This window comes from Lonchura striata, chromosome 12 (genome assembly GCF_046129695.1).
Source record: "Lonchura striata isolate bLonStr1 chromosome 12, bLonStr1.mat, whole genome shotgun sequence".
Taxonomy (NCBI): domain Eukaryota; kingdom Metazoa; phylum Chordata; class Aves; order Passeriformes; family Estrildidae; genus Lonchura; species Lonchura striata.
Window position 1 is genome coordinate 5,628,599 of NC_134614.1, and position 16,727 is coordinate 5,645,325.

Below are 16,727 nucleotides of genomic sequence, written 5' to 3' on the forward strand. Positions count from 1 at the left end.
CAAATGTTCTATTTCTCTACAACTCTACATGAAAATAGCCTAAGTGCCACAGAGGAAAAAGCATTTTTTGATCTGGAGGTCAATGTAAATAAGAGAGGGAACTCAGCAGCATAAAATCTATCCAGAGTAAGTGGATTTTCAGGTTCAGCTGATGCTCATTACTGTGCACTCATGTTTTGGTACTCATTTTCAAGAGGGAAAATCCAGTGGGCTTCAAGCCAGCCAGGCAAGTCTCAAGGCCAAGGAAATTTATGGGCAAAGTCTTTCTGGAAGCTATCTCCCAGCTGTCACCTGCACATCCCAGCTGCCTAAAAGTGAATTCTCCTGGCTGAGCTAGCAAAGAATTGCAGAAATATTTCTGCCACCACAAATCTTACTGCAATGTTAACCTTTTCCCACTGCAAATAAAGATCTAAGAAACCTAAAATCCATTTACCTGTCATGGCTCTGATTTTCCTGTATCTGATTAACTTGGCTTTGTTCCTCAAGCTCAACATTCACATGAGAGTTTATCAGAGATGAACTACAACCTGTCCTCTTCCCACAGAGAAAGGGAAATTTGTCCAAGACTCTGGAAATCAGCTGTTCAGTGCAATTGTGGCTGGGCTGATAGATGCTCTTGTGAATATGTTCACTAAAACAATTCACAACTTTAAAATTAGGAAAAAGAAAAAAAGAAACAAAACAGCAACTTGGCCAATTTTTAGCATACAAACATACAATAAACAGGAAAGCTTTATTCTTATTTTCCTCCTCTTCTTAACAACCCTCTGTTACAGCAGGGGTTAAATTGATGTGATTTTCCATACAATTATCCATACTGTTACTTCCTGACCCATCCAACTGCTACATCTGCCCCTCCCTAAATTTCTTCCAGACACAAATGTTTGCAAAATCCTCTTACAAAGAACCAAATGTTTTGCCCAGAACAGCTCAGTGAGCAGCACACACAATTACAATCACCTTAAATCTGTCCAGGGACAAGCAGAGCCATATTCTGAGTCAGGCTTGCACACAAACCCCATAACAATCCCATTAACTTGCTGAAGCACTGCTTTTGTGTGAGTTATAACTCAGCAAAGATCCCTTATTTCAGCTATAAACAGCACCTGTATCTCCCAGATTAGGGCAGAGGGATATATTTCAAGCCAATTTGAGCATGAAGATTACTGAGACCTTTTTGTTGACGAAGGAAAACACTTCTGGGGCTTAAACAGAGCTCCAGACTGTTGCAGCTTCCACTGGTGCAACACAAAGTGATTGGTATGAGCTGTACACGTGACAAAAAATGGCATTTTCAGGGCGAGAGGATTGGGTCTGTTGCAGAGATAGAATATAAAAATAAAATGGAGACCGAAGCCCTTGGAAGCTGAGGGGAGCTGCAAAGATGAATAGCTGCTCACAAAGCTTTAACCCACCATGGAATGCCAATTGTACAAAGACTAAAGAGTCCAGAACTTCAAACCTAAGTGAGCCTTGAAGAGAATTTTCATTTCTTTAATCCCCAGTAAACATAGCTGGCTGTGGGGCGCAAATAACCTCTCTCCTAATGCAGACCCAGCACCCTCCCCTGCAACTGAAGAGGAAAACAAGTTTTGCTGTCCACACGATTTATGCTCTGGCATTAGGGAGTAAATCCACTGAAATGAGTAAACATGGAAACTGCAAGCACGAATCTCCAGGTAGTTTCAGTTTTGCTCCTTGGCAAAAAGCTCCAGAACCAATTGGCAAGAGGTTTATGGAGTGGGGGAGATTCTCCTAATATCTGTGGGTTTGGACATTAAATTCTACATTTCCATAAAATGGAGAATGCCTATATATCCATCTTATTGCCATTAAAAGTTGCACTAAAGCTGAACCAAAGGCTGTTTTAAAATTAAAACTAGTTATGCCAAATTGTAATTTAAGTCTGAAGAACTAAGCTTCCTCTATTTCTTGAGAAGTGACTAAAGATTGCACCCATTAGTCTGAAAGCTTTCTTCAAGTACTGAATTAATTATTCTCAACAAGGTATTTCAATTTTGGTGGAATGACAGTTTTTCCAACACAAAAATGATTCTCTAGAACCAAGAAATACTGCAATTCAGTTACCTGCATTGGTGTTTACCATCTCTGTTATGGCACATTTTACTCCACCTTCTTTCAACTAAAAGGTGTTTAAAATGCAACTGAAGAGCAAGAACTTGTCAGTGGAAGTCTCCCTCAGCCTGAGGAGGATTTGGCTCCTTAAAGCATTCCCAAAAGGAATTCCAGTCCACATGTGAGGGACAACCAGACACAGCCCACGTGTCTCCAGCCCTTAGTGCTGCCCAGGCTGCTCCCATCAGCCCATGGCCTTTGCAAATTGGCATGGCAACAGGAATTTCTTTACAAGTGGCACCAGGATGGTAAATAAGCATATAAACCCTCCCTGGAGCTGGCAATCATGTCCCTTGAGCTGGCAATAATGTCCCTTGAGCTGGCATGTCCTCCCTCAGTGACAAACATTGCAAGGGAGTCAGCGGCACGTGGGAAATCCTCAGGCAGGGCAAAATCCTGTTAAGAGCCCCCAGAAAAGCACTGGGCAAGGGAAGAAGCAGCTCTAAACCAGCAGCACTGAGCCCTGCTCACAGAGAGAGCTCAGCCCTGCTGGAAGAAGGGCTGGGAGAGCTGGGATTGCTCACCTGGGCAGGAGAAGCTCTGGGGCGACTGAACTGTGGCCTTGCAGGGCATGAAGGAGCTACAGGAGAGATGGAGAGGGACTTTTTACAAGGGATGGAGGGACAGGACAAGAGGAAATGGTTTCATATAGACAGGGCAGGGTTGGATGGAATTCCTCCCTGGGAGGGAGGTAAGGCCCTGGCACAGGGTGCCCAGAGCAGCTGGGGCTGCCCCACTCTTGCAAGTGTCCAAGGTCAGGTTGTGATGCCTCAGGTTTTGGCTTTTATATTTTCAGACTCTGAGCTGCTTTAGTGTGTGGGTCAGGGCTTCACATTAGGGGATGGTGAACTCTGTGCACAGAGCAGGGAGACAAAACAATTCCTGCTCCAGCTGGGCACCAAGGACAAATGACCCAAATCTCAGCCCAGGAGCACAAACAGCGTGGGCTGGAGAGAGAAAAACCAGCAGGATGGGACTGCCTGGGCTGAAGCTGGAATGGGACAATGAACTCCAAGTGCCAATGGAGCAGAACTGATCCCAGGGAGAGCCCCCGGGAGCGCTCGTGCATTTTGGGACCATTTTGGGTCATTTGGGTGCAGCCCTGGCTGGGCTCTGGTGCTGCCCAGGGTGGATCCATGGAGGAGATCCTTTAATAAATCTCTGCTTTATTCTTTAGGTCTGCCCAGCCTCTGCTCTAGGGCAGCCTTCCCAAGGCATCAGTTCACAGGGGTTTTCAGCTATGGGAAGAAAAACTGGAAAGGGGATTCAGATCCATTGATCATGAAACTAAAGAGTTTTAAAACACAAATGCTCAGGGACCATGGGAGGGACAGCATGAATTTTTATGTGCACCCTTGGCTGGAGGACATCAGTTGGACAGGGCTGGAGCAGCTTGGGACAGTGGAAGGTGTGGAGGGTGGCACTGGAGGGTCTGCAGGGTCCCTCCCAGCCCCAGCCATCCATGACTGCACACAGACACTGCAGGTGGAGCAAAGCCCAGGCTGTGGCACAGGATCAGGGCACCAGAGCACTGCTGGGGGAGGCAGGGGGCACCTGCAGCTCCAGCCCCACCCCAGGGGTGAAGCACCAGCTCAAACCGGGCAGAACAAAGCAGGGCCACCCCTGTGCTCAATAAACAGGGCAGAGAATTCCCTGTCCTGGCCAGAAGGATTTGGGGACCCGGGGCTCAGCCGGACCCAGGCTGGCTTGCTGGATTTGCTGCAGGCTGAGCCTGCTGGGAGGTGCTGACAAATACCTGGGAGTGTCCCAGGGAATCCTGCCCTTCCCTGTGTGCCAGGCTCATTTCTCAGCTCACCTGGGGCCACTTCTGCTGCACGTGCAGTTGGAATTCTGCAGCCAGCACTGACTCCACTCCCACAGCCCTTCCACTTCCCATCTGTGCTGGCACACAACACATTGTCAAGTCCAAAAGACTCAATATCACCAAATTTTCACCTAAAATTTTCAATCTTTTAAAAGAATATTTTTCCTTCTGTTGTTTTTTTTTTGTTTGGTTGGTTTGGTTTTTGGTGTTTTTTTTTGGTTTTGTTGGGTTTTTTTTGTTTGGTTTGGGTTTTTTTGTTTTCTTTTTGTTTTTCTTTCTGTATAAATTCTACTTGTTTAAAGCAAATGTTGCAGATATTTCAGATGCCCCAAGGAAATTACCTGAAGGAGCCCCTCTATTGTCTTTTATTTAATTTGATTTTACTTTTATTTAAACAAAATACATGTCTAAAGTAAGCAGAGATTTTTTTAAAAATTACACTGACACATCTTCAGTAAGCAGATTAAAAAAATTCATTTTGACAAATATTCCCAAATTCCTTTCTGTCTGTTTCTCAGGATCCATTTAATAATGTAATAGCCTCAGGAGAAACACTTTTTAAATGTCTTTTACAGTGCCAAAGCAGATCAGTAAAATGCTGTCTGCAACCTGTCAGGTTCTATAGAGATTGTGTCACTTTTCCCCTTCAATATCACACAAATGATGGACAATAAGTTTTATTGTAATCCTCTGTCACTGGAAATAAAAAACCCACAAACTGAATCCATAATTTCCACATTCTGCTCTACACTGGAAGCAACAAAACAGGCAGATTTCCTGGTTTGAGCACTTCATTCCTCCTCGGTTGCATATTCTGCTATAAACCCAGTAAGCATCTGAATGAATAATTTATCTGTTAATTCTGCCTGAGATTTCGATTTGGAGCAAGTAAAGAACCAAAAATTGCTAAATCCCAGTGAAATTTGTTCCCACTGAACTGGTGGCAATGCTCTTGTCTCTTAGTGGCAGAAGCACCAACTGCAACTGGCTCTGAAAATCCTCATTTATCAACCAAAGTACTTTCCAATTTAAAAACTGATCTGTTCCAACACACAGCACGGCTTTACAGCCCCATCCCCAACTCCACATCTCCAGTGGGGAACTGCGTAACTTCCATTTATTTAGTTCTTTGCCAGCTAGTTTTTCCTCCTCACTTTAAATCAAAAGTTGCATTTAACAGAGGGTAATCAGCAGACACATCCATTTGATGGCACTGAAGGCCTTACCCCTGAATATCTGTAATATTCCCTTGCATTTCCTTCCTTCTCTGCACTGCTGTGCAGCACATCCACTGCTCCCTGCATATCCCACACACCTGGAATGTTCTACCCGAGCAAACATTGGGACCTGGCAGAGGCAGATTCCTGCCCAGGCTGCGTTGGAAGCTTTTTCTCTCTCATCTCCATCAAGGAGAAGCCAACACCATTCATCTCTGCAGCCAAGAGAGGCCAGGGACACGGTGTTGGATTTAGCTCTTTTCTGACCCAGAGATGGGGTAACTGAGAGGTGTTTTAAAAACTTTTACTCCATTTTTACTCTCATGAGAAGGGTGAGACAATACAAATGTTATAATTCACGCCATCACAATCAGAAGTCAACTATTTTTTAATTCCAAAACACCATAAGCATTTCTTGGCCTATCAGCTTTTTGCCATGCCAGGCTGAAGATGCCTTAAAGCCAGTCATCTAAAACTATCCCTCATGGGTCCTACTACAGTGCATCTTTCATAGCTCTATTTCTATAAAGTACCTAGTTTATTTGCAAGACCATCCTTAGAAACTTGTTTCTAGTTCCTCCATGGCATTTCTAAGCCAGAATTTCTTATCTCAGGGTTTGCACACCGCGTGAGCTTTCTGTCAGGCTTGGAGAATTCTCTACAAATCCATTGCCCACGAAGGGATCTGTGCACCCCCCAGCAGTCACCTGTGCTCAGACTTCAAGCCCAAGGGACTCTGGCAGTTTTTGCCAGCAGAAAGGCACCCAGCCATGCAGCCACGGTCCTACCTGGGGGTCGGAGAGCCGGGAGATGTCGGGGTAAAGGTAGAACTTGATGCCCTCGGAAGCGCCGGGTAGCGTCACCCCCCGGATGAGGAGGATCATCAGCATGATGTAGGGGAAGGTGGCTGTCACATACACAACCTGGGGGAGGAAGCAGACATCAGAAAAGGTTGTTCTTCCAGCTGCAGAAAAACCTTCTTTTCACATCAGCTGGAGGAAAAATGCTTTGGGTGTCTTTGTGCAGGTTGGTTTTTGTCCTCCAACCAAATTCCCTTCTAAACTCTTCAGGGCTTGTGGGAGATGTCAGCATTTTTTGATAGAGATTGGGAAGCTCTCTGTAAGTGTATTTCCAAACACATGATAACAGGTAATTGATTACATGTTATAACACTATAAGCAATGGATTCTCAGTCACCCCAGAATTGCTAAACTGATTTCTCTTCAGTCTGCTCTGCCTGCATGTCTGGGTTTCAGGAATAAGCATTTCATCAAACCCAGATGTTGAATTCTATCCATATTTCCTTGGGATTTGATAGAGAACCTTTATCTTCCAAAGAACCTTCAGGCAAAATTTCTGAGGTGCTGAACCCCAGCAATTTCTGTTTTCACATACATGGCCATACTATTTTTTTCCCCCAGAAATTAGTTTGTTTTCTGCATGGGCAGCAACAGGAAATCTGGAAGAAGTCACATTTTTCAAAGGAAAAATGAAGCGGAATTGGTCCTGTTTCACAATCTCAAACCTGAAAGCATCACATGGCTCCTCAGACTCAGAGAAGGAATAAATAATAAATTCCATGGCACTAACAATATTTTCTTTATGTGACAACCACCTCTCTGTAAATTCAACTCTATAATTTCCTGTGGCCACTTCCACCTGTGTTACTCTTACACCTGCCTTGCACCAGTCAAAATTTGTTAAGCTGCATGAATGTAGAAAAATTATTTGGTGAAAAATACAACCTCAAAAAAATATGTGTTTTAAACTCAAGGGTCCAATATGTGTCTCCTATGTAAAAGAAAGGGATACATCAAAGAATGACCTGTGAAAGGATTCTCAGACATATTTTTGTAATGAATGAACTGAAATTGGATTTTCAGACTATTTAACCCCAAACATTAAATGATCTCATGTGCCTCATCAGATACCCTCAAAAATGGAGCAACTTGAGTTTCCCAGGAAATGGAGAGTGCCTTTTTATTCCTACAGGTCCCAAAAGCCTGAATAGATGAATTCCTAGGTCAGTACAATGCAAAATGGATGGTTTTATCCCAGTGCTTGCATTTGTTCACCATTAGTGGGAATGTAAACTGGCTGAGCTGAAATAGACCTTGTCTCACCACATTTGGGTTTCAAATAAAAAGGATCAGCAGGTAAGGAGAATTAAAAAATAAACACATGGGATGGACACAGTCCTCCTCTGAGCCTTAAATTAGGTGGAAAGGATAGAGTAGCCAGCTAATGGCTTTCATTTATTTAGGTCTTTGCCAGCTATTTTTCCTCCTCGTTTTAAATCAAAAGTTGCATTTAACAGAGGGTAATCAGCAGACACATCCATTTGATGGCACTGAAGGTCTTACCCCTAAATATCTGTAATATTCCCTTGCATTTCCTTCCTTCTCTACACTGCTGTGCAGCACATCCACTGCTCCCTGCACATCCCACACACCTGGAATGTTCTACCTGAGCAACCATTGGGATCTCTGCAACAAACATTCATCTCTGCAGCCAAGAGAGGCCAGGGCCAGGGATCTGTGTAATCCCCCAGCAGCCAGGGCTGCAACCACAACCTCTAGTGAATTTTTGGGCCATCAGGACAGCTCTGCCTCAGCTTTAGAGGAATTAGGGCTCTCCCTGCTCTCTGGTTGCCATGCAGAAAGGGGACAACAATAATGCAGCACTTTATTGTATTGTATTGGTATTTATAGAATAAATAAATGCCAATGAATACCAATACAGATATCCAGAAGCACAATTAGATGGACACCAAGGAAGCAGGAATGGGAGTGGAGAAAGATCCCCTCTTCCCAGGCCCACTGACACTGCTGATAATTGATCACACAGCCCCTGAGGCTGAAAAGCTCCAGCTTCTCTCCTACTTCAGCAGGTGAGTGCATTGTGCTGAGAGAGACAGTAATTCCCATTTTCTCCCCCTGCCCAGGAGCTCCTGAGGTGAGGCAGGATGGGGAATTTAGGAATCAGTACCACTGTTAGCATCATCATCATATCTGTCAAAATTAGTTAAGCTGCTGAATCGAAAAAAAATAATTTGGTGAAAAAAACAACCTCAAAAAATACGTGTTTTAAACTCAGGAGTCCAATATGTGTCTCCTATGCAAATGAAAGGGATACATCAAAGAATGACCTGTGAAAGGATTCTCAGACATATTTTTGTAATTAATGAACCAAAATTGGATTTTCAGACTATTTAACCCCAAACATTAAATGATCTCATGTGCCTCATCAGGTACCCTCAAAAATGGAGGAACTCTTTGACTTCAGCAGGTGAGTGCACTGTGCTGGGAGAGAGCCATTAATTCCCATTTTCTCCCCCTCCCCAGGAGCTCCTGAGGTGAGGAAGGATGGGGAATTTAGGAATCAGTGCCATTATTAGCAGCATCATCACATCTGTGGGGCATTAAAAGTTTCCTGAATTGTTTTCTTCTCTTTCAACATATCGAATCTCTCTGAATATCAATGTGAACACAACTGTTTCTAATTACACCACATCCTGTTTTAATTGACTTTAATTGCTTGGTATGTTAATTTGCATCCCAATGCTCGAAATGCTTTTTTTAAACCCTTGTCAGAGCCATGCCAATGTTTAAGCAGTTGGAAACAAAATAAAAATTTCTGGCAGGCGAATTTTTGTACCAAGTTCTCCTCTCACAATGTGCTCAAAAGAAAAATTTACAATGATATTTAGACATACAAGTAGGTGGAAATGCACCCAACAACTCTGAACTATCCTTGGGTGCTTAACTGAAAGTACATTGGAACCAAAGATCTTGAGAATGGATATTTTTTATTTGCTGTCACGAGCTTTAAGTATCAAAGAATAGGAAATATGTTGAGTAGCAAATAATGGAAATTTAAATACCAAAACCTTAAAGAAGCTTAGATGTCACTCAAGGTTAATATATAGATATCCAGGTACCTATGAAATGATTTCATAAATCATAAGGATTTTTATAACTGAGCTAGATTTAAGTTTTATCTTTTCACACCTAAATATCTTAACAGATATGTGCCTGTGTTCCAATTTGTCCCCTGGGACTGCTGAACTTCTCGTCCTAAATGAAAAAGTGTGTTTGTGAACACTCCAGGCAGATCATGCTGCAGGGTGAGGGGGATCAGGCTTTCGAGGAGAAGTAGAAGAAATTCAGGATAACCCTATTCAGAATAAGGAGGAAGAATTCCATGTACTGAACTGAGCCCCAGCCCATGGAAATCTCAAAGCCCCAAATCAGATTTCTTTGGCCAAAGCTCCCACAGACCACACCAGCCTGAGCTTCACACTCTTCCCCACAGCAGCACGAAGCAGTGAACCTTCCTCCTTTGCTTGGCTCTTGCTAAGAACACACGACCAGAATTCCTGAACTAAATATCCTTTGGAGGCCAGGGAGGTGATGGAATTCTCCCCTGCAAGCTGCAATGTTCAAGCTTGTTTGCACTATAAGGAACCAAATTTTATAAATGGGATAAAATGTATCTTGATGCTTCAGGAAATTACTGGCTTGCTAAGCCCTGTCCCCTAAAATCCTCTCTTGCTCCATTGGGCTGGAAGCATGAGGAATATCAATGCAGGAATTGCCAGAGATTTGCCAGAACTCACTATTTAAGTGTTTATGGAAAATCAGACCTGCCCCCATGCCCTGCTCATCCTTATTTTTCACAGAGTGTTTTACGCCTTGTGTAATTTAACTTTATTTATTTATTTGCTTGAAACCATGAGCAGAGTGAAACCCCAACTGTGCCCACACTGCACTACACTCCTGTGTGGAGAAACTGCTCAGGAACCAAAAATTCACCCAGTGATGCGAGAAGGAAAAGAGTAAATTTTATCCAGGAGAAAAAATTGGCACAAATATAGAAATATAATTATCATATCCCTGCCTGGCAGCTCTGCTGTCTGAGTAGCCACACACAGGAACCACCAATTTGAGCAGGATTTCCATCAAAAGTTTTCAAATTGTCCCACAAGGCACAGTCAGACCAGATTTGGCCTCACTGATATTTGCTAATTTCCCACATTCTTACTTCCTAGATGGTACCAGCAGATGATAAACAAGATAAAAGATTTTCTTTTTCAACTACCATGGGATAGTGTGAAATATTCCATGCAGCAGTTTGGAAAAAAGGCTTTTGTTCATCTGACCCTGCACCATCTACAGAGCTACAAGAGACAACTGAAAATGGAGATTTTCCACATTAACTGGATTTACAATGGTATAAAGGAATGACAGCTGATTCACAAGATTTTTAAAAGCACGTCAAAAGGGGGAGAACATTTGAGGTCCACCTACATTTTAAAGGTAAAATTTTAGACGCAGAGAAAGAAACACAAGCAAAAACCCAAGAGAACACCAGGTAAGTGGGTTTGTACAACTGGAATGAGGGAAGGGGGTTAGAACCAGCACAGTGGCTGATTTTTCTATTTTCGCTGTGTGTTTCATGGATTTATTCAGCATCATCTTCTCTTTGTCATCTTTGTTTATCCAGAGAGGGAATCTTGCTCCAGAATAATTCTGCTAAACCATTCTTAACCAGATTGCCTACAAACTGCAGAATCCCCTCTAAATTACCATGAATCATGTGTGAGTGCAGGAATAAATTCAAATCCCAACAGCTAAGAAAATTTCATGAGATTTGAGGTCTGAGAAATAAGAATGCAAGAGGAAATATTCATTGTCAGTGAGATGAGCCTCCAAAGAGGGGCCAGGAGAGGACACTGGGTGAAGGGGTGGGAGAACCTGAGTGATCACAGGAAGCAAAAGATTCCACATGAAATAATAACTGCAGAAAGGAATAATTCCAGCACCATATCACACTGAGGTCATTGCCTGGGACACAGAAAAATCCCTACCTGGAAGAGCTGTGCAAGTCCCAGGTTTTTTCCACACAGTGGTGATGGCAATAAATAAATAAATGAAAGTCTGAGCCCCACTGGAATGGTTTCCTTCACAAGTCAATGAAAAATTCACTCCAAAATTCATTGAGTCAATTAAAAAAAAAACCCAAAAAACAAAATCAAAATGTTCTGCTTAACTTTGGTTTTGGCATTCTTTTAACTGAATGGGCAGATGGGAGCTCTCTCTTGAATGAAAAATGCTTTAACAAGCCCAAGCTGTTATTTAGAAGGCTTAATCCCACATTAAAAATGGGTGAAAAAACCTATTTTCCATATATTTTGCAGCACTAATTATTCTTTACATTGGGTCTGACTTGATACACTTTGCAGCACTTCCTAAATTCCATTGCAAATATTCTGTTTTCACAAAACTGCCTGCCTGTAGTCTAAGGCTCCAAAAGAAAGAGAAGTTATGGTGGAAAGCTGAATCCAAAGTGTTCTATTAGAAACCCAGGAATGAAGCTAAAATTGGAAAACAATGAGAAAGCACCAAGGGCAGACAATATCCATGCACAGCAGCAGCTCATTTTCCCAGCTGAATTGAGTGAACAATTCACTTTCATGATGAGCTGCTTCTCTCCATAAATATTCCTTAAACAGCAGCAAGTTTTCTAAATATGTGTAATTTCCCAGCTCATTCCAACAGCTGGGTTTGCTTCCAGCTTGCCCAGGAGCATTAAAATCAAGATCTGTCTTCTTTCTGCTAAAATTGCTCTTCAGGCTTGGTAGTTCTTTTGATGAGGTCTACAGACCTCCTACTTAATTTAAAATATCAGTGTATTGTCTAGAGCGAATGTAAAGATAGATTTTCTTGTATTTGAGTAAAAATGCTCGTATTACCAGATCCTGCCCCAAAACATTCATTTGTAATACTACCAAGAACAGAATATGCAGTCAAAAATCCCAGTCATGGACACCAGAACACATAAAAGTACCCATAGAAACATATCCCCTTATTGGAATCATTTATGTCAGCACCTGCATTTAAATACCATAATAAATTAAATAAAAATAAATAATAATGGAAAATAAGTTAATTATTAATTAATTATTACGAATAAATAAATAAATAAATAAATAAATAATGGCAAGTGCAGATAACCAGATTAATTCTTGATACATGCACAGCTTAATAAAGACCTAATCAGTGACAAATAGTGTGCCAACAGCTTCAAAAACAGGGGGGGTGATCATAAATAACAGGCTGGATCATGAAAAAATGACTTTAAATCATAGTTCCTTTTATTTCAAGGGTTCATTCCAGCCTGAGCAGGCCTTAGTCAAGTTCATAGCACCAAATTCACAGTAAAATTTACACACTGTACAAATCAGTTCAGATGGTGGTGGCTGCTCTGGAGTGTTTTGAAATGTTCACAAATGAATCCACATTAAAAAAGGATCAACCTGAACTAGAAACAGAGTGACTGTTGGAAATGTCTCATTCATGTTATTACATTTTTGCTGTCATTAAATACCAGAAAGAAAAGCATTTCTCTATTTCCTAGATCAGTATCTATAGTAAATACAACTCAGGAGCTCAGTGCCTCCTCCCAGTGCTTCCTCAGTCTCCAAAATGATATTTTCCACACTCAACATTAATCCTCCACTCGCCAACTGTTCTTACAGGAGTTACGGTGATGAGAAATTGAAAGCTGCAACAGCCCTCATCAGTAACAGAGCCAAAAATGTGCTCTCCATTTGTTGAAAAGTGTGTTCTTCACATTGTGAACGTGCTGCTACCACACTGCTCTTACCAAAATGCCAACAGTTGTAAACAATACTGTGTATTGTAAATGCAGGCAAACCCAGTGGGAAGAAATGACGATGTCTGACTCAATTCAAAAGGCTGAATTATTTCTTTATTATAACTATGCTAAAATACATCAGCATACTATATAAAAAGAGTATACTAAAACTATATACTACTTTCTCTGACTCTAACTCTCACACAACTCGTGACCCTCTCTGGAGAGCCCAGCCCCAGGTGGGTTGGATTGGCCATCAGGCTCAAACAATCCTCACCAGAATCCAACCAAGCACTCACCCCAGGTAAACAATTCTCCAAACACATTCCACATAGGAAAAACAAGGAGCAGAAATAGAAATTGTTTTCTCTTTCATTTCTCTCTGTGCACCACTGTGAAAAATCCTGAGAGGGAGAGAAATGTGCTGCCACACTGCGTGCCCAAAGCAGCTCTGGGGAGCAGGGGAAGGGCTGTGCTGGAATGGCTCAAAGCCAGAAAACCTTGAGCAAAACGAGCACTAAGATCTGGCAGGCACACACAGCTCTCCCAGTGCAAATGCAAAAGCAGACTTCCAATGCTCAAATCCTGGTGTTATTGTCCCTGGCACCTGGAATGTGTTTGTTGGAGGTTTTTCTTTAAAAGCAGTGGGTGTTTTAGGGTTAGAGGGGTCTTTACCCAGAAAAAAAAATATTGATTAAGTTTATTATCTACACCACTAACAATGCTGATAAGCCAATGAAAAAACAGCATCCTAGAACTGTAATTTGATTTTTTGTTTAACATTTAAGGACACAAAGAGAAAGAGGTGCCCTCTGGTTGTGGGGAAGGTCTGTGCTGGAATTCTGAAATGCTGAGAGCTGCAGTAAACCTTCAGCAAAATGAGCACTACAATTTGGCAAGCAGACACAACTCTCCCAGAGGAAATACAAAAGCAGATTTCCCATGCTAAAAATCCTGGTTTTATTGTCCCTGGTACCTGGAATGTCTCTGTTGATGGTTTTTTCTTTAAAAGCAGTGGATGTTGTGGGTTTTGTGGGGATTTACCCAGAAAAGAAGATTGATTGAAGTTTATTATTTTAGCTCTTGACTGAAGTTTATTATTTTATCTCCACCATTAATAGTAATGATAAACCAGTGAAATAACAGCATTCTCTAACTATAATTTGATTTTTTTGTTTAACATTCAAGAGTGCAAAGAGGAAGAGCTGCCCTCTGGTTGTGGGCAGGGAGAGCAAGACTGATGGGGAGGAAGCAAATTTCAGCAACTTGGCTGAGCTCATCACTGCAAGCAAAGTGTTTATGTAGAGCTCCCATCAAGGAGGGAATTTGCAGAGCCACAAATATCTCAGAATTAGAGACTTCTATTTAATCAAGTAAAAGTCAACTTTAAAAATCAATCAGGAAGAATTTTAAATATAAATTAGGACTAATTAATCAACTGTGGGTTGGGGTTTTTTTCCATTTTGTAAAGGTGTTTAAAATGTACAAGCTTTTATAAAACAAAGCTGTTCGTTTCCAGAACCTTCTAGGATTTTCAGAGCTCTCAATGCCACCAAGTTTATCTTCACAGACAAACCTGATACCATGACTTACACATATACCCAGAAGTTTGCATTTTGCTTAAAAAAATGTGTAATATGGGATGACTACTCCCCATAGAAACCAAATTTCTCTGAAAATAATTCAGAATTAACCCACAGCAGCACCTGAATTCCCAGTTGTGTAATTGATTCTACACAGGAAGAAATAGGGGTTCAATAAGGCCCTACATTAATTGGAATTTTTACTTATTCTAGACAGACCTTCCAGTTCTCACTCCTCAGGACCTGACCCATCCTGAAAATGTTTCACCTTCAAGCAGATAGAGATGCAAAGGTCAGGACAGGGCAGGAGGTGATTTTTCTTGTCACTCCAAAATGTGTAAATTTTTAAGTGTGCATTGGAATGGACTCAAAATTTTTGGCCAACTCCTTCTCTGGGTTCAGGGCTTGTTTGTCCTCTGAGTCTTCCTGGAGAACATGAAATTGGGTTTCCTGGAGGAGTGTTGTCCTCATTACTAGGGATTATTAGATTCCCTTAGAAGATTTGTTTCAGTGAATCAACACTTTCCAGTAAAATTGGGATTTACCAGGGCATTCCTTATCATCTCCAGCTTAGATTCCTGCTTGATTTTCCTCACTTGTCATTCAAAAAAACCCTCAAACAAGCAAAAAACAACAAAAACATACTACCAAATGAAAATCAGCACTGAGATAAAAAAAACCAAAAATGCTGGATGAAGTCTGGGAAGTGGAAGCAATGCTATTACCAAAGGAGTATAGGGGAGGTTTTCCAGCCAGAAAAAGGTAAAAAAGGTGATCTCAAAAGGTAAAAGGTGCCAGCTGGAAAAGATCATTGTGTCAGCCAGACTCTGCTGTCACCAAATAAATGCATAACATTTCAAATATAAAAAATGCAGAACATTAATTCAATGGTAATAAGAATTTTCACTAGAATTTTACGCCAAAACTAATAATATGTGAGACTTTCTTTTGAAATTATCCCATCAATCCTCCAAGCACCCCAGCAGGTTTGGTAGTGGCCAGCTCTAAATCTAGCAGTCACTTCGGCAGTTTTCTGGGCACCACAGCACTATTTAATCTTGTGCAGTAAATGCTGGGGAAAAGAAAGATATTTGTAAACTGGCAGGCAAAGATACCTATAGCACAGACACACGTTTTTGTCTTTTGATGATTTTTGTAGTCATGAAGTTGAAGGAGAAGGGTCAGACCTTACCAGGAGGGGCAGAGAGAAGCAGCTCTGATTTCTGCTCTCTGGGACAGGGACAGGAGCCAGGGAAATGAAACATAAATTTTAAAGAATTTAGAGATTTCAGAGGAGCTAAGATATTAGTTAGAAATACGCCTTACTAGAGTTAATTAAAATAAATGAGTAGGTCTTGATGAAGTTAGGAGTTAGTAGTTAACTAATAATTGATTGCTCATCAGCACAATGTTTAGTTAGCTGGGTCAAAGAGCTTTTAGGAACATAAGACAATTGTGGGCCTCCTCTGTTCTGAAACCAAATGAAGACAAGGAATGGGAGTTCTACCAAGAGTTCATTTGTCATATTTGCATTGAAAAGGTAGAAAGGTCAGAAGGAGGAAGACTTCATTGACTTCCTCATTTTGGGACCCCTCCCCATGAAAGGGACATTGACCCATTTCAAGGAACAAACCACGCATGCTGAATGGCTTTTGAAATGATTGGCATACAAAGCGAGGAATGGGATGTACCAAAATGATGAATATGTATTTGTATTTTGGGTATTCAATGCTTGTATGGATAAAAGGACTCTGTAATCACCTGGAAGCTGCAGTGTGGATTTGGGAGCTATCCCACACACAATAAACACACACTTTATAACTTTAAACTGTTAGAGAACTTTTGTCCATCACAGTTGCATATCTGTACTAGATCAAAATCCATATGTTTTTAATAAATCAGAAAGGTTCTACCCCAGAGGTGCTGGCACTGCCCAGGCTGCCCAGGGAATGGTGACATTCCCAAAGCTGCCAGAGCTGCAGGAGCTCCCAGGGGTGCCCAGGGTGGGATTGTTGGGGTGTCTGTGTAGGGCCAGCAGTGGGACTGGCTGATTCTTGTGGGTCTCTCCTAACTCAGGATATTCCCTGATTCCATGAATTGTCTTTTCCCCTGCAAGCAAAACCATTCTGTGATTCTCCTGGGAAGTTCAGGACTTTTGTAGAACAGAGAGCTCCCATTTCTATGGTTAAAGGTGTGTTTGTGTGCCCCCAGCATGACAGCCCTGTCCCTGGCAGCCACGGAGCAGCGCAGCTCTTATCTCCATGGTGACAGCTGAGAGATGGATGCACCATGAAGCATTTGCAA

At 41.8% G+C, this 16,727-nt stretch overlaps 1 protein-coding gene across 1 annotated transcript in view; it reads right to left on the reverse strand.

Annotated features, from left to right (window-relative positions):
- SLC6A11 (solute carrier family 6 member 11) overlaps positions 1 to 16,727 on the reverse strand; it is a 93,656-nt gene that overhangs the window by 42,167 nt on the left and 34,762 nt on the right. Inside the window, exon 7 of the mRNA XM_021530472.3 lies at positions 5,970 to 6,104. Within this exon, the coding sequence (XP_021386147.1) occupies positions 5,970 to 6,104 (135 nt within the window). The remainder of the gene's footprint in view (positions 1 to 5,969; positions 6,105 to 16,727) is intronic.